The following is a 20056-nucleotide window of genomic DNA, read 5'->3' on the forward strand; positions in this document are numbered from 1 at the left end:
ACGGCACAGGAGGAGGCCATTTGGCCCATTGAGTCCATGCCAGCTCTCCATGGAGTAATTCAGTCAGTCCCACTACCCTGCTCAATCCCCACGGCCCTGCAAGTTTATTTCTCAAGTGCCCATCCAATTTCCTCTTGAAATCATTGATTGATTCTGCTTCCACCACCCATGTGGGCAGCAAGTTCTAAAGGCCTGCTACCCGACCCGAATCCAACAGGACCCAACGACATGTGTCGGGTTCGGGTCGGTTCGGGTCGCTCTTCCGGGTCCGGCTTTCGGGCTCGGGTCGGTCGGGTCGGGCTGGGTCTGGGTTCGGGTTGGACACACACAGTACTACCGTTTGCTCTGCTGGGAAGAAAAGGGAAGTTGTGTAAGTAAGCGTCAAAATTTGAAAAGCCTGCCTGAGCTGGGAGTCCAGGACGTCAAGGAAGGAAACGTGCATCGGGACTCCACAGACTCTGAGTCGTCATTGTCATCGTGCTCATGCTGCAGCTTCCTTCCATTCCATCCATACAAAACTGGTAAGTACAGTGAGTGAACTATGGATGTAAAACAAATGCTGTCAAGTGGAGAAAATGAACATTCTGGTCGTTGGGTCGGGCTCGGGTCAGGTCGGGCGCAAGAAAAAGTGGAAGGACTCGGGCTCAGTCGGGCTCGGGTCTGATGTGATTCTGTTGGGTCCGGCTCAGCTTTTTTTTCCAGACCCGAGCAGGCCTTCAGCGAGTTCCAGGTCATTATCACTCGCTCTGTAAAATAACTTCCTCACATTCCCCCTTGCATCTCTTGCCCAAAACCTTTAATCTATGTCCCCTGGTCCTTGTACCATCAGTTAATGGAAACAGTTTTTCCTTGTCTAACTTAGCTAAACCTGTCATAAAATTGCACACCTCTATCAAATCTCCCCTCAATCTCCTTTGCTCCAAGGAGAACAACTTCAGCTTTTCCAATCTAACCTTGTAGCTAAGTTCCCACATCCCTGGAGCCATTCTGGTAAATCTCCTTTGCACCCTCTCAAGGACCCTCACATTAAAGTGTGGTGACCAGAACTGGATGCAGTACTCTCATTGGGGCCTAACCAGAATTTTATAAAGGTTCAGCATAACGTCCCTGCTTTTGTACTCAATACCTCTATTTATGAAGCCCAAGATCCCATATGCTTTACTAACTACTCACTCAATATGTCCTGCCACCTTCAAAGATCGATGCACATGCACCCCCAGGTCCCTCTGTTCCTGCACACTCTTTAGAACTGTACCATTAAGTCTATATTGCCTCACCCTATCCCTTCGGCCAAAATGCATCTCCTCACACTTCTCTGTATTAAATTTCATCTGCCAATGTCTGTCCATTCTGCTAGCACACCTACGTCTTGTTCCAGGTGATTGGTATCATCCTCACTGTTTGCCACACCTCCTAGTTTGGTATCATCTGAAAATTTTGAAATTCTACTCTGTATTCCGAGATCCAAATCAATAATATATAACAAAAAAAGCAGTGGTCCCAGCACTGACCCTTGGAGATCACCACTGTCTACCATCCTCCAGTCTGAAAATAAACATTTGCCACAACTTGCTGTTTTCTGTTCTCAAGCCAATTTTTGATCCAATTAGCCACTGATGCTCCTATTCCATGAGCCTCAATTTTGTTAACCAGTCTTTTATTAAAAGCTTTCTTAAAATCCATATAGACAACATCCACCACATTCCCCTTATCAACCTGCCATTTTACAAATCCATGCTGACTATCCTCAATTAACCCTAACCTCTCCAAGTACCTGTTGATTTTTTTCCCTGATTATTGTTTCCACAACCTTACCCACCACTGATGTTAAACTAATTGGCCTGTAGTTGCTGGGACTGTCCTTACACACTTTCTTGAACAAGGGTGTCATATTTGCCACTCTCCAAACCTCTGGCATCTCCCCCGTATCTAGGGAAGATTGGAAGATTATGGCAAGCCTTTCCTCTATCCCCACCCAACTTCCTTTAGCAACCTGGGGTGCAAGCCATTTGAACCATGTGATTTATCAATCCTAAGCATAGTCAGCCTTTCCAGTATCTCCCCCCTCTCAACTTTTACCTGATCCATTGCCTCTACTCTCTCTGCTTCTACCAATATTTTATCAGATTCCTCTTCCTTAGTAAACACCGATACAAAGTACTCATAAGTATTCTAGACTTGCCCTGCACCTCTAAGCATAAGTTATCCGCTTTAACCCACTCCACATCCATACACTCCACATACGTAAACCACACATACACACACACTCCAAATGCACACACTCCACATACGTAAACCACACATACACACACACTCCAAATGCACACACTCCACATACGTAAACCTCACATACACACACACTCCAAATGCACACACTCCACATACGTAAACCACACATACACACACACTCCAAATGCACACACTCCACATACGTAAACCACACATACACACACACTCCAAATGCACACACTCCACATACGTAAACCACACATACACACACACTCCAAATGCACACATTCCACATAAGCGCACTCCACATATACACATTCTGCGTATGCATGTTCCACATGGATATACTCCACATATGTGCACTTAACTTACACACACTCCACATATTTTCTTTGCCAATTTGAGAATGTATTTTGAATACTCATTTCACCGAGATATTGCACTGCAAAAGTTAACAGCACAATATATCGGGGTCTGTGTGATGAAATTTGTGTTGACATATTGTGGTCATTTACACCAGGATGTACAATTCAAGCCAAATGTTGATAGTTTGTGATGTGGTTGCATAAGCAGGAGTACTTGGTGGCTGTATATATTCCTCGGAGCTCTTAGTGGCAACAGGAGTAACATAGGATAAGCTTGGCCATTTTAATGAGGCACCCCTGGGGAAAGAAGATTGATTCATAGAACTTCTTATCATGTCTGTCAGATCTGTCTCAAAACCATTCCCCAGAATTATTATGATGTTCAGTTACTTTTTATGTCATCTAACAGGACAGCCTCTTTTGTAAAACAGCAGTGATATGATATGAGTGGCAGCTAATCTGTTTCTTTGGTGGTGTTGCTTGAGGAAGGACTTTTGGTCAGCAGACTCGGATAAAGTTTCAAAATAGCAATGTTGGAATTTGACATCCAGCTGAATAGTTGCTGAATATCTTATTGGAGGACAGTCCTCCCTTAGAATTGCACAGAGGTATCAGCCAAGACTATTGACCTAAGTCCTGGAATGGGTCTTAAACTAACAATCCTGTAACATGCAACAATTACATGATGTTGCCCAATGAGGAACTAATACACCAGTAAAGCCATTCTTTGTGATAGTCCATATGATAGCAATTATGCTGTCATCATTGTCCCCACGGGCTTCTTTGCTATGGAATGCTTCCCAACTCTGTACCTCCCTTTATTTCCACTGGTATGCATTATGGAATGTGGCAGGAGTTGGAATCAAGATGTCTTTGATATGATGAAGAAGAGTATTGGTCTCCTGTTGAAATGGAATCAGTGTATTTGATGGAGGAGCACCACCAGCAGTGTGAAGATGTACAAATGGCCAAGTATACACAGTGCACTAAAACTCCAATTGGGCCAAGATGGCTCAGGTGCCTCAAGGAGGACGACACATTGAGCTGTGTGGTGCAGCTGTGACTTAACTCAGATCCTGCTGGGGAGGGTTTAATATTTGAGAGAAGTCAAGCCGGCTGTTCTTAGTTATTCTGAATAACAATATCAAAGTAGTCTTGAGAAGCTATGGATTGAGGAAACAGTGAACACCTTCTTTGGATCACACGAGCTGCAGAGACCTCAGTTGGTGAGTAATCTGCTGTAGATTCTTTTTTCAAAGTTACATCTTGAAAAATTCATGGATATTGTTTCATTTTCTGACGTGGACATTTATTCTTGTTTACAGCGACCCTGCCTGCAGTATCTGGCCAATACAAGGACTCACTGCTCCAATGGAGTCAGGTAATGAGGAGAATACTGTTACTCCAATGCTCTCTCCAGAGCAGGTAGAGCACAGGTTAGATACAGAGTAAAGCTCCCTCTGCACTGTCCCATCAAACACTGCCAGGAGAGGTACAGCACAGGTTAGATACAGAGTAAAGCTCCCTCTACACTGTCCCATCAAACACTCCTCGGACAAGTACAGGAAAAAAGGGAAAAACAAAAAACGGGGTTAGATGCAGAGTAAAGCTCCCCTCTAAACTGTCCCCATCAAACACTCCCAGGGCAGGTACAGCACGGGGTTAGATACAGAGTAAAGCTCCCCTCTACACTGTCCCCATCAAACACTCCCAGGACAGGTACAGCACAGGGTTAGATACAGAGTAAAGCTCCCTCTACACTGTCCCCATCAAACACTCGAAAAAAAAATGTTAGATACAGAGTAAAGCTCATTCCCATTAAAGTCACCAGGTCAAAGACAAACATTCGGCAGAGCAAGTGAATAGCTTTGTGGGTGAGAATAAAAAGGGGTTAAATACAGGGTAAAGCTCCCGCTACACTGTTCCATCAAGCTCTCTTAAGTCAGGTACAGCATGGGTTAGATACAGAGCTTTGTGCAGAGGCTTGGTTCTCTTGGAATCCTTGCAGCAACAGAAAGAGAAGACTTTGGTCCATGAATCACAGATAGAGTCAGCCCCAGATATGTAAGGATAGTACTCTTCTTGTTCTACCCACTCTCCTTCATTAGTGTATTGTGAAAGCCCAGTTGTTGCTGTTAGAAGGCCCTATTCCAGAGGCAGGACCTGAGTTAGTCTGATCACAAGTCAAAGCACCTGTCAGTAAATATTCAAGCAAGTCTCTTTTGTATTTGACCTCAGTGATTATATAAATACCTATTTGTTTCTGTCAATGGCTAACTTTGTTTCTTGGTTATTTCTACAGCCAGCTCTTTGTGAATACTCTAATCCCTGAGCCTTTAGCTTGAAGTAATGGTGGGAATATGGAGAAGACACATAATTTGAGGACATCACAGCACTTCAGAATTCTCTGAGCTATTTCAGTAAATTTCAAACCATTCCTTTCTGAACTCAGAAGATATTTGCTTCTGGCCATGCTAGGTGATAAAGCACCACAGCTCCCCTTTTCTCCAAGAGATGAGGTGGGACTGCAGGCCTCATCAGCTAAATGAAGTCATTGAACAAATTCATAAATGTGAGATTAAACCCCTATCATATATGTGAGAGGGAGATGAATGGGCTATGAAGGAAGGCAGTGGGAAGTGACTATGTTTGCAGACTATATCCATGCTGCAGGATGGGAACCAACACCTTGATTCTGCAGCATTCTTTCTCAGGCAGCTCAATAAATGCTGATATATTTTTGGAGAAATTGGCAGGGTAGATGCTGACAGGCAGTTTCCCCTGGGCTGGAGTGTCTAGACCTAGGGGGCATAGTCTCAGGATAAGGGGTTGGCCATTTAGGATTAAGATGAGTGGAAATTTCTGCAGTCAAAGGGCTGTGAATATTTGGAATTTTTCTGCCCCAGAGGGCTATGAATGCTCAGTTGTTGAGTCTATTTCAGGTTGAGGTGCTAAGGGAACCAAGGGACATAGTATAGGATGGGAAAGCAGAGTTGATGTTGAAGGTTTGCCATGATCTTATTGAATGATGGAGCAGCCTCGAGAAGCCATATGACTTATTCTTCACTGAACTCTATTGGATGCATTTTGTTCTCCCCCAGGCGTCAGCACTCGGAGCTGGGACCCCAATTTGAATATTTAAATAAATTAAAATGAATGAATTAATGAACCTCACATCACCGCCTGATGTCCCACTGAGATCTTCGGCCCAGTGGCTGGCACTCCCACGCCTTCGGATCCCCGTCTGGCGAAATGAGGCGCCACACTGGTGGGAAGTGGGGGTGGGGGGAGGTAAGTTTCTCAGTGCAGGAGGGGGGGGGAATCAGGGTCAAAGTAACATCATTGTTGTAGGGGATGGTGGGAAGGGTTGGAGTTGAAAGTTTATGCAGTTTTGGGGGGGGAAGGTCAGATGGTAAAGGCAAGTGTTTTGGGGGAAGGGCAAATAATTAATTTCATTGTTATTGGGCAGGTGGGAGGGGGCAAAAGAAATGTATTTATTTTAATTCCATTTCCCTTAAAATATTTAAATTTCCCAGTCATGCTAACAGCCCTTTAAAAATGGCGTCAGCGCCATTGCTGGGGATGGACACTCCCCCCACCCCTCCACGTGATCGGGGTGGGGGAGGGGTGGCCCGGCCTGGCTATTTAAATGAGCCACCGCATGGAAGATTGTGACAGCTCCACGACATGCAACCCGCACGCACAGGCCGCTGTATTTTTCACTCGCCGCCGAACATGCACATAAAATTCAGTCCTATGTTTGTGTGAAGCTGGCTCTAACTCATCCCTTCATTTATATTCACATTCTCAGAACTCATACTGTGGAGCTGGCTCGAGGGGCCGAATGGCCTACTCCTGCTCCTATTTCATTTGAAACTGGGTGTCGAATGGGTGTGTGTATTTCTGTCTTGTGGCATTTTCTGCTCATCATCTTTTGACAAAGAAAAGTACACTTCATGCACAATGTGGACATGAATGAGGAATCACAGTTTTGACTTGCTTCTGCTGGATGAACATGAACTATTGGGGAAGGAACAGCACCCTGACTTCAGCTTTTAATTACAGGGGACACAACGTAATATGCAACATGGATAGGGAATACAATTTATGTGCAGTGTGAGCTGTGAGTTGGGGTGTAATAAATGTACAAACCAATGATGAATATGAAACGTGAAAGCGGGGAGGGACAAGCTTTCAACTCTGGTGTAACAAGACTGACTTGTAACTCTGCAGCATAGTGCAAATGAAGTTAAGAGGCTGCCACTCAGTAATCCTGAGATATCAGAGATTGTCAGTATCTTTATCTGTGAATGTGTCTACAGTGAAAAAACCTTTCTGTTATTGTACTGATAGGTCCTCATCTCCCAAGATGACTCAACAGATGCGAGATCTCCAGCTGGCTCATGGAAAGAGGTTGGTTGCTCCGTCCTCTCCTAATGCAGCAAAGAGGTTATACCGAAATCTTTCAGGAAAATTCAAAGTTAATTACACTTCATTCGATGAGACAAACTTGATGGGACGAAATGAAAAGAACAAGCAGCGGAAGTCCTGTGTGGTAAGGAAGTCTAAAGTTTCTACTTGATGATGATTGGATGTGTTTTGGATGGAAATAACTCTGAGCACTGCTGATGCACTGTGTTGCAATACTGTAGTTAGCTCTGTGCCATGCAGCTGGGTTGGAATCGCTAAACTTTGCATCAATTGCAACTTTCATTGGCTGCAAAAGTCAAAAAGGGAATTGATGATTGATTCAAATTGAGTGTTCTGTGTTGTTTATCTTTATACTGTATTTTCCCCTTAGTTTTAGTATCTCTGACCACTTCTGTAATGAGCTCCCATCTCCCCTGCAAAGCACAGTGTGCCTTTACCTGTCCAATATCCAGGATATAGCAAGAACCAGGGATGATGAGTTCGTCCCTGAGTGGTTTTAGGGTCAAATAAACAGACAAATGACAGGTTTTCTTGTAGGTTCAAAACAGAAAATTAACTATTTATTAAACAATATTCATTCTCTGAAATGTTCGCAATACCACTCACCCACACATTCACTCTCACATACACTTTCAAGAGAAGATAGAAGGTAAAGGGGAAGAGTTTAAGGTATGATAGGTATTCGTGGTTTATGGTAAAGCTGTTGAATCCTCCAAGGAGGACAGTCTCTTTTAAAGATGCAGGCCTGGGTGTTTGTAGTCATGAACTTGTGGAGGTGTTGTAGATTTCTGGTGGTTAAGACTTCAGACTGGAGCTGATGGTCACTTTCAGTTCTCTGCTGCAGCAAGTTGAAGTGTAGAGTTATCAACAAGGCTTTTTCTTTGTTCTGGTCCAATCCAACAACCTGTGGCTGGACTACCTTCTGTGATGTTGTTGTGATCTCTCCTCTCTCTCCAGAGGGCTACCTTTTATGGTCAAAATCCATCACATTAGCAATTTTGTTAGTTGACACATGGCCTTCTCCCCTGGTGTGACCACACAATAGACCAGGATGTGGAATCCACGGTTATCTATTGATGTCTATTATCTATTGATGGGTACCATCCTGTTATGATGTGCCTACTTCAGATCTTCTTTGTCTCAGAAGAACCCATTCAATTCAGCAATGTATTTTGATGGTTTCAGGATGGGTGTAGTTAACACCTGAGTCTGGAATGTATCCTTTTGTCCTTTCGAGACAGTGAGGCAGATTTTGAATACACGGGCTAGGTCATCAACCTTCGAAGGCCATCTTTGTAGCACATTGTCCACTTTTTAAAATAAAAGTCAATGTCAAAGAGTCTACATTGAATAATGTTCGTATCTTAAAATTTAAGAATATAATGTCTTTACTGGGCATGACAGTGAGCAGAACAAAAGACATGAACAGCTGCACTTCTCTCAACAGATTAGGTGGTCAGCCATTCACAGAATACAGATCAGCATTTGTCTACCAGATATGTGGAATAAACAGCCCCATAAGATGCTTGCATTGAATTAATTGGCTTTGCCCATTGATCAGTTTGAAGGATGGAATCCCATCCAAGAGCAATTGCAGCAACCTGCAGATGCACAGCAAAAACTTCCACAACTCTGTCTTGAACGGGGGCGGGGGGGGGGGGGGAGGGGGTGTACATTAGCCACTCGAAGATGTGTAATCTCTGCAGCCTGCAAAAGCAGTTACTAGTAACCAATTTAACCCGATATGACCCATAATAGATAATCCAACAAGTAATCCACGAGACACAGAAAGTCTTAATTTTTTATCACAGAATTGTTACAGCACAGAAGGCGGCCATTCGGCCCATTGTGTCTGTGCCGGCTCTCCGAAAGAGGGCAATTTACCTAGTGTCACCCACACCCCCCACCCCGCATTCTCCCCCTAGCCCTGAACATTCTTCCTTTTCACATAACAATCCAATTCCCCCTTAAATCCCCCTTGAACCTGTCTCCACCACACTCTCAGGCAGTGCATTCCAGATCCTAAACACTCACTGAACCTGCCTCCACCACACTCTCAGACAGTGCATTCCAGATCCTAAACACTCACTGAACCTGCCTCCACCACACTCTCAGACAGTGCATTCCAGATCCTAAACACTCACTGAACCTGCCTCCACCACACTCTCAGACAGTGCATTCCAGATCCTAAACACTCACTGAACCTGCCTCCACCACACTCTCAGACAGTGCATTCCAGATCCTAAACACTCACTGAACCTGCCTGCACCACACTCTCAGACAGTGCATTCCAGATCCTAAACACTCACTGAACATGCCTCCACCACACTCTCAGACAGTGCATTCCAGATCCTAAACACTCACTGAACCTGCCTCCACCACACTCTCAGACAGTGCATTCCAGATCCTAAACACTCACTGAACCTGCCTCCACCACACTCTCAGACAGTGCATTCCAGATCCAAAACACTCACTGAACCTGCCTCCACCACACTCTCAGACAGTGCATTCCAGATCCTAAACACTCACTGAACCTGCCTCCACCACACTCTCAGACAGTGCATTCCAGATCCTAAACACTCACTGAACCTGCCTCCACCACACTCTCAGACAGTGCATTCCAGATCCTAAACACTCACTGAACCTGCCTCCACCACACTCTCAGACAGTGCATTCCAGATCCTAAACACTCACTGAACCTGCCTCCACCACACTCTCAGACAGTGCATTCCAGATCCTAAACACTCACTGAACCTGCCTCCACCACACTCTCAGACAGTGCATTCCAGATCCTAAACACTCACTGAACCTGCCTCCACCACACTCTCAGACAGTGCATTCCAGATCCTAAACACTCACTGAACCTGCCTCCACCACACTCTCAGACAGTGCATTCCAGATCCTAAACACTCACTGAACCTGCCTCCACCACACTCTCAGACAGTGCATTCCAGATCCTAAACACTCAAGGAACCTGCCTCCACCACACTCTCAGACAGTGCATTCCAGATCCAAAACACTCACTGAACCTGCCTCCACCACACTCTCAGACAGTGCATTCCAGATCCTAAACACTCACTGAACCTGCCTCCACCACACTCTCAGACAGTGCATTCCAGATCCTAAACACTCACTGAACCTGCCTCCACCACACTCTCAGACAGTGCATTCCAGATCCTAAACACTCACTGAACCTGCCTCCACCACACTCTCAGACAGTGCATTCCAGATCCTAAACACTCACTGAACCTGCCTCCACCACACTTTCAGACAGTGCATTCCAGATCCTAAACACTCACTGAACCTGTCTCCACCACACTCTCAGACAGTGCATTCCAGATCCGAAACACTCACTGAACCTGCCTCCACCACACTCTCAGACAGTGCATTCCAGATCCTAAACACTCAATGAACCTGCCTCCACCACACTCTCAGACAGTGCATTCCAGATCCTAAACACTCACTGAACCTGCCTCCACCACACTCTCAGACAGTGCATTCCAGATCCTAAACACTCACTGAACCTGCCTCCACCACACTCTCAGACAGTGCATTCCAGATCCTAAACACTCACTGAACCTGCCTCCACCACACTCTCAGACAGTGCATTCCAGATCCTAAACACTCACTGAACCTGCCTCCACCACACTCTCAGACAGTGCATTCCAGATCCTAAACACTCACTGAACCTGTCTCCACCACACTCTCAGACAGTGCATTCCAGATCCGAAACACTCACTGAACCTGCCTCCACCACACTCTCAGACAGTGCATTCCAGATCCTAAACACTCAATGAACCTGCCTCCACCACACTCTCAGACAGTGCATTCCAGATCCTAAACACTCACTGAACCTGCCTCCACCACACTCTCAGACAGTGCATTCCAGATCCTAAACACTCACTGAACCTGCCTCCACCACACTCTCAGACAGTGCATTCCAGATCCTAAACACTCACTGAACCTGCCTCCACCACACTCTCAGACAGTGCATTCCAGATCCTAAACACTCACTGAACCTGCCTCCACCACACTCTCAGACAGTGCATTCCAGATCCTAAACACTCACTGAACCTGCCTCCACCACACTCTCAGACAGTGCATTCCAGATCCTAAACACTCACTGAACCTGCCTCCACCACACTCTCAGACAGTGCATTCCAGATCCTGAACACTCACTGAACCTGCCTCCACCACACTCTCAGACAGTACATTCCAGATCCTAAACACTCACTGCATGAAGAACTTTTTCCTCATGTCACCATTGTTTCTTTTGCCAATTACCTTAAATCTGTGCCCTCTCGTTCTCGATCTTTCCGCCAATGGGAACAGTTTCTCTCTATCTACTCTGTCCTGACCCCTCATGATTTTGAACACCTCTATCAATTCTTCTCCCAACCTTCTCTTTTCCAAGGCGAATAGCCCCAGCTTCTCCAATCTATCTACGTAACTGAAGTTCCTCATCCCTGGAACCATTCTCCAGAATCTTTTCTGCACTCTCTCTTATGCCTTCACAACTTTCCGAAAGTGTGGCACCCAGAACTGGATGCTGTCGGGTGTTTCCAATTGTGTGAGGGTCATTCAGCCTCGCTGGTCCCGACTGAATCCACTTATTTACAGTCGAAGGTCTGGACTTATTCTTATGAATCACACTGAATGATGATGAAAAATCGACACAGGTTTCAGATTTCGAATAATAAAAGTATGTTTAATATGTACAGCAAATCTTAACATGACAAAACCGATGTTAACGTTCCTATATGACTAACAACAAATAGATTACTTCCCTTTGGACTTCTTAAACTAAGCCCCTCCGTGTTCCTTTACTCACAGTCGGTTAACTCCCAACACTACACTGACCTCCTTTTCTAAGGTTTGGTCGGGACATGCAGAGGTAACTCTCCACATGGCTGTGAGTTGAGTATTCTGCAGGCTGCGGATGAAATGCTCACACTGCTGACTTTGGCAGTTGAGGCCAAATCATTAAATATATTCAAGAAAGAATTAGATATAGTTCTTAGGGCTAAAGGAATCAAGGGATATAGGGAGAAAGGGGGAACAGGGTACTGAGTTTGGATGATCAGCCATGATCGTATTGAATGGCGGTGCAGGCTCAAAGGGCCGAATGGCCTACTCCCGCTCCTATTTTCTATGTTTCTATGTTTCTAGGTAGAGGTTGGTACCCCAGACAACAACAGCACCACTCTTGCCAGCAGGTTTGTTCACAATGTTGGGGTTAGACCTGATAGAATGGAGTGCAGCAAGTTCAGATGGAGACAGGTTAGAGTGAGTGAGGGGAGCAGAGAAATTGAGATGCCCGATGTCTCGCCGACAGTTTTCAATGAAAAGATCAAGAGCGGGTAAGAGGCAAGAGGGAGGGATCCAGGTGGAGGGAGAATGCTGGAGGTAGGTGAATGGGTCTGCTGGTTGGGGGGAGGACTCCTGGTAAAAGAAGTGAGCCCGGAGGCAAAGGCAACCGAAGAAGAGTTCAATGTCACGCCGAGTGCAAAATTCATTGAGGTGGGGTCTCCATTCCATTCTCCCAGTTTCTCCATCTCTGACGCATCTGCACTGATGATGTAACCTTCCACAACAGCGCTTCTGATATGTCTTGTTTTTCCTCAACCAATGATTCCCCCCCGCACTGTGATTGACAGGGCCCTCAACCATGTCTGACCCATTTCCCACACCTCTAACCTCACCCATTCCCTTCCCTCCCAGATCCACGACAGGGTTCCCCTTGTCCTCACTTTTCACCCCACCATCCTCCACATCCAAAGGATCATCCTCCGCCATTTCCGCCCGTCCAGCGTGATGCCACTACCAAACACATCTTCCCCTCCCCTCCCCTGTCAGTATTCTGAAGAGATCATTCCCTCCGCGACACCCTGGTCCACTCCTCCATTACCCCCAACACCTTGTCCCCTTCCCACGGCACCTTCCCATGCAATCGCAGGAGTTGTAATACCTGCCCTTTTACCTCCTCTCTCCTCACTATCCAAGGCCCCAAACAAAGCAATTTATTTGTACTTCTTTCAATTTAGTATACTGCATTCGCTGGTCACAATGTGGTCTCCTCTACACTGGGGAAACCAAACTCAGATTGGGTGACCGCTTTGCGGAACACTTCCGCTCAGTCCGCAAGCATGACCCTGAGCGTCCGGTTGCTTGTCATTTCAACACACTCCCCTGCTCTCATGCTCACATCTCTGTCCTGGGATTGCTGCAGTGTTCCAGTGAACATCAACGCAAGCTCGAGGAACAGCATCTCATTTACCGATTTACACTACAGCCTGCCGGACTGAACATTGAGTTCAATAATTTCAGAGCATGACGGGCCCCCCTTTTTTATTTTTAGTTTTTTTTTCTTTTTTACTTTTAATTTTAATTTAGTTTAGTTTGTTTCATCATTCATTTTTTTACCATGTGCCAGCCCACTTTTTTTTTCATGTTTCTGCTTTTGGCTAGGGCTGTTCATTTTTCTGTCAATTCACACCCTCTCTGCGCTAACACTTTGTCTTTCAGCACACCATTAACACACTCTTTGCCTTTGCTCCATGACCTTCTTGTCAGTTATTCTCTGTGACCCTCTGTCCTATCAACACCTTCCCTTTTGTTATCTCTTGCCCTACCCCCGCTTTATTAGTTCAAAACCTATTACATTTCTAACCTTTGCCTGTTCTGATGCAAGTTCACTAACCTGAAACATTAACTCTGTTTCTCTGTCCACAGATGCTGCCAGATCTGCTGAGTATTTCCAGAAATTTTTATTTTTATTACTGAAGTTAAACTGACTGGTCTGTAGTTGCTGGGCTTATCTTTACAGCCTTTTTTGAACAAGGGTGTAACATTTGCAATTCTCCAGTCCTCTGGCATCACCCCCGAGTCTAAGGAAGACTGAAAAATTATGGCCAGTGCCTCTGTGATTTCCACCCTCACTTCCCTCAATATCCTTGGATACATCTCATACGGTCCTGGTGCCTGAACAAATTTAAGTACAGCCAGCCTATCCAATACCTCCTCCTTATCTATTTTCAACCCTTCAAGTGTCTGAATTACCTCCTCTTTCACCATGACCTGCACAGCGTCTTCTTCCTTGGTAGAGACAGATGCAAAGTATTCATTTAATATCTCAGTCATGGCCCCTGCCTCGATGTGTAAATCTTCTTTTTGGTCCCTAATCGGCTCCACTCCGCCTTTTGACACCCTTTTACTATTTATATGCCTATCGAAGACTTTTGGATTCCCTTTTATGTTAGCTGCCAGTCTCTTTTCATACTTTCTCTTTGCTTCTCTTATTTGCTTTTTCACTTCCCCTCTGAACCTTCTATATTCAGCCTGGTTCTCAGTTGTATTATCCACCTGACAGCTGTCATAAGTACACTATTTCTTCTTCATCTTAATTCTCTATCTCTTTGGCCAACCAGGGATCTCTGGATTTGTTTGCCCTTCCTTTCCGCTTCTTAGGAATATACCTTGACTGTGCCGGAACTAACTTTTCTTTAAAGGAAGCCCATTATTCAGTTACCATTTTGCCTGCCAACCTTTGAGTCCAATTTACCTGGGTCAGATCCATTCTTAACTCATTGAAGTTGGCTTTCCCCCAGTTAATTATTCTTACTCTGGATTGTTCCTTGTCCTTTTCCATAGCCAAGCTAAACCTTATGATACAATGATCACAGTCTCCTAATTGCTCCCCTACTTAGACTGTATCTACTTGGCCCACCTCATTCCCAAGAACCAGTTCTTGCAGTGCCTCCTTTCTCATTGGATGGAAACATATGGCTGTAGAAAATTCTCCTGAACACACTCTAAGAACTCTTGCCCCTCTCTGCCCTTTACACTATTACTATCCCAGTCTATATTCGGATAATTAAAGTCCCCCATTATAACCACTCTATAATTCTTGCACCTCTCTGTAAAGTCCTTGCAAATTTGTCCCTCTCTCTCTTTCCCCCGAGTTGGTGGGCTATATACTACACTGAGCAATGTAATTGCACATTTTTGGTTTCTCAGCTCTCCTTCTTAAGCAGTCCCTAGGGAACGAGGATGACTTTCTTCCACTCCAGGGTTGTGGATCCTTAGGTGACTGAATATTCCAATTCTGGATCCACACACTCTGCCACAGGTGGAGCAGGTGGTGTTTGATGAGGCGAGTGAAGGGGATGCTCAAATTTCTGAACGCAGCTTCCACTGTTTCACTTGGTCACTGACTGGGCATGTCGACGTTGTTCGAACTGGCTGTCACCTTCGCGGATGCTTCCTCTCCATTTTAGGCGGTCTCGGGCAAGAGATTCCCACGAATCAGTGGAGATGTCACATTTTTTCAGAAAGGCTTTAAGGACATCCTTGTAGCGTTTCCTCTGCCCTCCTGGTAACCTCTTGCTGTGACGGAGCTCGGAGTAGAAAGCTTGTTTTGGGTGTCTTGTGTCAGGCATGTGGACCATGTGGCCCACCCAATGTAACTGACTAGCGATGACCAGTGTCTCGATACTGGGGGTGTTGGCCTGAGAGAGGACACTGATATTGGAGCACCTGTCCTGCCACTGAATTTGCAGGATCTTACGAAGGCACCGCTGGTGATATCTCTCCAGAGCTTTGAGATGTCTGCTGTACAGTGTCCATGTTTCCGACACATACAGGAGGGCAGGTAACACTGTGGCCCTGTAGACCATGAGCTTGGTGCCAGGTTTGAAGTCTTTGAAGGCTGCACTGGCACACTGGAGGCGATGCCGAGTTTCATCGTCGCTGTCTGCCTTTGCTGAGAGGAGGCTCCCAAGTTATGAGAAGTGATCCACATTGTCCAGTGGTTCGCCGTGGATCTTGATAATCGGGGGGCAGTGTTGTGCTGTGGGAGCAGGCTGGTAGAGGACTTCCGGATGTTTAGCTTAAAGCCCATTCTGTCATACGTCTCCGTGAATTCATCGATGAAGGTTTGAAGCTTGGCCTCTGAGTGTGCGGATACGCAAGCATCATCAGCGTACTGCAGCTCGATGACAGAGGTTGGAGTGGCCTTGGTTCTGGACTGGAGGCGACGTAGGATAAATAGTTTCCCGCTCATCCTATAGAGTAGATCTACTCTGACAGGGAGCTTCATGGAGATGAGGTGGAGTGTTGTGGCAAGGAAGATGGAAAAGAGCGTTGGTGCGATGACGCAGCCTTGCTTGACCCCAGTTTGCATTCGGATTGGGTCAGTGGCAGATCAGTTGGCAAGGATTACAGCTTGCATGTTGTCATGCAGCAGGCGGAGGATGGCGACAAATTTCTCTGGGCAGCTAAATTTAAGCAGTATGTTCCATAATCCCTCCTGGTTGATAGAGTCAAAGGCCTTTGTGAAGTCAAAGAAGGCCATATATGGAGGTTGCTGCTGCTCCCTACATTTTCTTTGGAATTGTCTTGCCTTGAAGATCATATCCACTGTGCCTCTTGATGGACAGAATCCAAATTGTGATTCCAGTAGGAACTCTTCAGCCACAGGGAGGAGGTGGTTGAGAAGGGCTCTTGCGATGACCTGCCCTGTGGCAGACAGCAGCGATACCCCTCTGCAACCTCCGCAGTCGGTCTTGTCACCTTTTTTGAAGAAGGTCACAATTACGGCGTCTCGGAAATCCCTGGCATGCTCTCCTCCTTCCAGATGAGGGAGATGAGACCATGTATTTGTGACAAGAGTGCCTCTCTGATGTACTTTAGAATTTGGCAGGAATTCCGTCTATGCCGGGAGCCTTATTGTTTATGCAGTTTTTTTTTTTAGCTCCAGCCAAATAATCACCTCCAAGAGCAGCACCCAATTATTATTTATTTATTTATTTTTAGAACATTACAGCGCAGTACAGGCCCTTCAGCCCTCGATGTTGCGCCGATCATCTGACCTACACTATTCCACTTTCATCCATATGTCTATCCAATGACCACTTAAATGCCCTTAAAGTTGGCGAGTCTACTACTGTTGCAGGCAGGGCGTTCCACGCCCCTACTACTCTCTGAGTAAAGAAACTACCTCTGACATCTGTCCTATATCTTTCACCCCTCAACTTAAAGCTATGTCCCCTTGTGTTTGCCATCACCATCCGAGGAAAAAGACTCTCACTATCCACCCTATCTAACCCTCTGATTATCTTGTATGTCTCTATTAAGTCACCTCTCCTCCTCCTTCTCTCTAACGAAAACAACCTCAAGTCCCTCAGCCTTTCCTCGTAAGACCTTCCTTCCATACCAGGCAACATCCTAGTAAATCTCCTCTGCACCTTTTCCAAAGCTTCCACATCCTTCCTATAATGCGGTGACCAGAACTGCACGCAATACTCCAGGTGCGGTCTCACCAGAGTTTTGTACAGCTGCAGCATGACCTCGTGGCTCCGAAACACGATCCCCCTACTAATAAAAGCTAACACACCATATGCCTTCTTAACAGCCCTATTAACCTGGGTAGCAACTTTCAGGGATTTATGTACCTGGACACCAAGATCTCTCTGCTCATCTACACTACCATGAGAGGTATAGACAGGGTGGATAGCAAGAGGCTTTTTCCCAGAGTGGGGGTTTCAATTACTAGAGGACACGAGTTCAAAGTGAAAGGGGAAAAGTTTAGGGGGGATATGCGTGGAAAGTTCTTTACGCAGAGGGTGGTGGGCACCTGGAACGCATTGCCAGCGGAGGTGGTAGATGCGGGCACGATGGAGTCTTTTAAGATGTATCTAGACAGATACATGAATGGGCAGGAAGAAAAGAGATACAGAACCTTAGAAAATAGGCGACATGTTTAGAGAGAGGATCTGGATCGGCGCAGGCTTGGAGGGCCGAAGGGCCTGTTCCTGTGCTGTAATTATCTTTGTTCTTTGTTCTTTGTACCAAGAATCTTCCCATTAGCCCAGTACTCTGCATTGCTGTTACTCCTTCCAAAGTGAATCACCTCACACTTCTCCGCATTAAACTCCATTTGCCATCTCTCAGCCCAGCTCTGCAGCCTATCTATGTCCCTCTGTATCCTACAACACCCTTCGACACTATCCACAACTCCACCGACCTTCGTGTCATCCGCAAATTTACTAACCCACCCTTCTACACCCTCATCCAGGTCGTTTATAAAAATGACAAACAGCAGTGGCCCCAAAACAGAACCTTGCGGTACACCACTAGTAACTAAACTCCAGGATGAACATTTGCCATCAACCACCACCCTCTGTCTTCTTTCAGCTAGCCAATTTCTGATCCAAAGCTCTAAATCACCTTCAACCCCATACTTCCGTATTTTCTGCAATAGCCTACCGTGGGGAACCTTATCAAACGCCTTACTGAAATCCATATACACCATATCCACGGCTTTACCCTCATCCACCTGTTTGGTCACCTTCTCGAAAAACTCAATAAGGTTTGTGAGGCACGACCTACCTTTCACAAAACCGTGCTGACTCCAAGTGGGCCTTTGCCTTGAAGATTACTGCTGAGCAATAGAGAGCTTTTGAATAGAGAGAGATTTACTCTGTATCCAACCCATTTACATTTATTTATTTATTAATAAGATGGCCTTTGTTCCCCAGGCCCCTTTTATGTATTTTATGTTGAGGGAGCCTTTATTCCTCAGACTCCCCTTATGTACATTTTAAATAAATAATTTTATTAAAATCAGTTAAATAAAACAAAACTCAAATTAAAATTCCATTCTTGGCATCGATAATGCACTCCAGTCCCTGCAGTGCCGACCGGACGTGGAAGGCCTCAAGCGTACTGGCAGACACCGCATGCTCCTTCTCCAGGGATCCCCGGGCGTGAACGTAACCGCGGAACAGGGGCAGGCGAACAGGGTGGATGGACCTACTACGGCCCGCAGCCTGGACCTGTGAATTGTCACCTTGGCCAGGCCCAGGAGCAGACCGACGAGGAGATCCTCCTCCCGGCCCACGCCCCTCCGCACCGGGTGCCCAAAGATCAGGAGCGTGGGGCGGAAGTGCAAACAAAAATTGAGGAGCAGCCCCTTTAAATATTCAAAGAGGTGCTACAACCTCGTGCACTCCATATATACATGGAACACAGACTCGTCCAGGCCGCAGAAATTACAGGCAGCCTGGGAGCCCGTGAACCTACTTAAAAGACTATTGTAAGGGACTGCCCTGTGCAGCACCCTCCACCCCAGGTCCCCCGATGTAAAGGGGGAGGACTCCCACGTAGAGAGACCTCCACCGGGGTTTCCCCTCACCGCCAGATGGCAACATGGACCGCCATGGCATGTCCAGGCGGCAGATGAGGGTGAGGAAGTGGAGAGTGTGCAGGAGCAGCCCGTACAGGGACCAGCTCCCGAGGACGGTTTCAGGGCCTGGGTCCGATGATCAAATCTGGCCGAGCGGGGTTCCGCTCAGCTGGAAGCGCTCCACACTCCCGAACCCCCTCGTCACTCCCAGGGAGGGGCATCCTGGGAGCTTCAGCTACTCCTCCACCCGTAGATCCGTCCCCAGAGTCGGCCGCCCGGACAGCTGAGGCACTCTCCTCCACCGGCGGTGGAGCGCCCTGACTGGAGGCGACCATGTTCAAGACTCTGACTAGATCCCGATAAAAGACAGGCAACTCCCTCGGAGAGGCGCGACTAACGGACTCCACCGGGAGCTGCATGTCATCTTGAAGGCAGTGACACTGGCAGAGAAAATACGTCGCCAGTGCACACCATCTGGGAGGACGCTCAACGTACAGGTATCTCTGCAAGGTCCGAAGGTGGAGAGTCACAGCCTGGGTGCGGACGCACACCAGCGACTGGCCGCCCTCCTCAATCGGGAGACTCAGGACCGCGGCAGAGACCCAGTGTTTCCTCTTGCTCCAGAAGAAATCGACGAGTTTCTTCTGGATCTTGGTGGCAAATGCAGGGGTTGGGGCCAAAGTGACCAACCGGTACCACAGCATGGAGGCCACCAGTTGGTTTATGACCAGCGCCCGGCCCCTGTAGGAAAGCACTCGGAGCAGTCCTATCCAGCACCCCAGCCGAGTGGTGACTTTCGCCTCCAACTCCTGTCAGTTTGCCGGCCAGGCTTCCTCAGTGGGGCTAA

At 46.6% G+C, this 20056-nt stretch overlaps 1 protein-coding gene across 1 annotated transcript in view; it reads left to right on the forward strand.

Annotated features, from left to right (window-relative positions):
- The window catches only part of ankfn1b (ankyrin repeat and fibronectin type III domain containing 1b), a 1028185-nt gene that overhangs the window by 789315 nt on the left and 218814 nt on the right, over positions 1–20056 (forward strand). Inside the window, exon 6 of the mRNA XM_068056894.1 lies at positions 6948–7149. Coding sequence (XP_067912995.1) covers positions 6948–7149 — 202 coding nt within the window. The remainder of the gene's footprint in view (positions 1–6947; positions 7150–20056) is intronic.

The sequence above is a fragment of the Heterodontus francisci genome, chromosome 24, assembly GCF_036365525.1.
Source record: "Heterodontus francisci isolate sHetFra1 chromosome 24, sHetFra1.hap1, whole genome shotgun sequence".
Lineage (NCBI taxonomy): Eukaryota > Metazoa > Chordata > Chondrichthyes > Heterodontiformes > Heterodontidae > Heterodontus > Heterodontus francisci.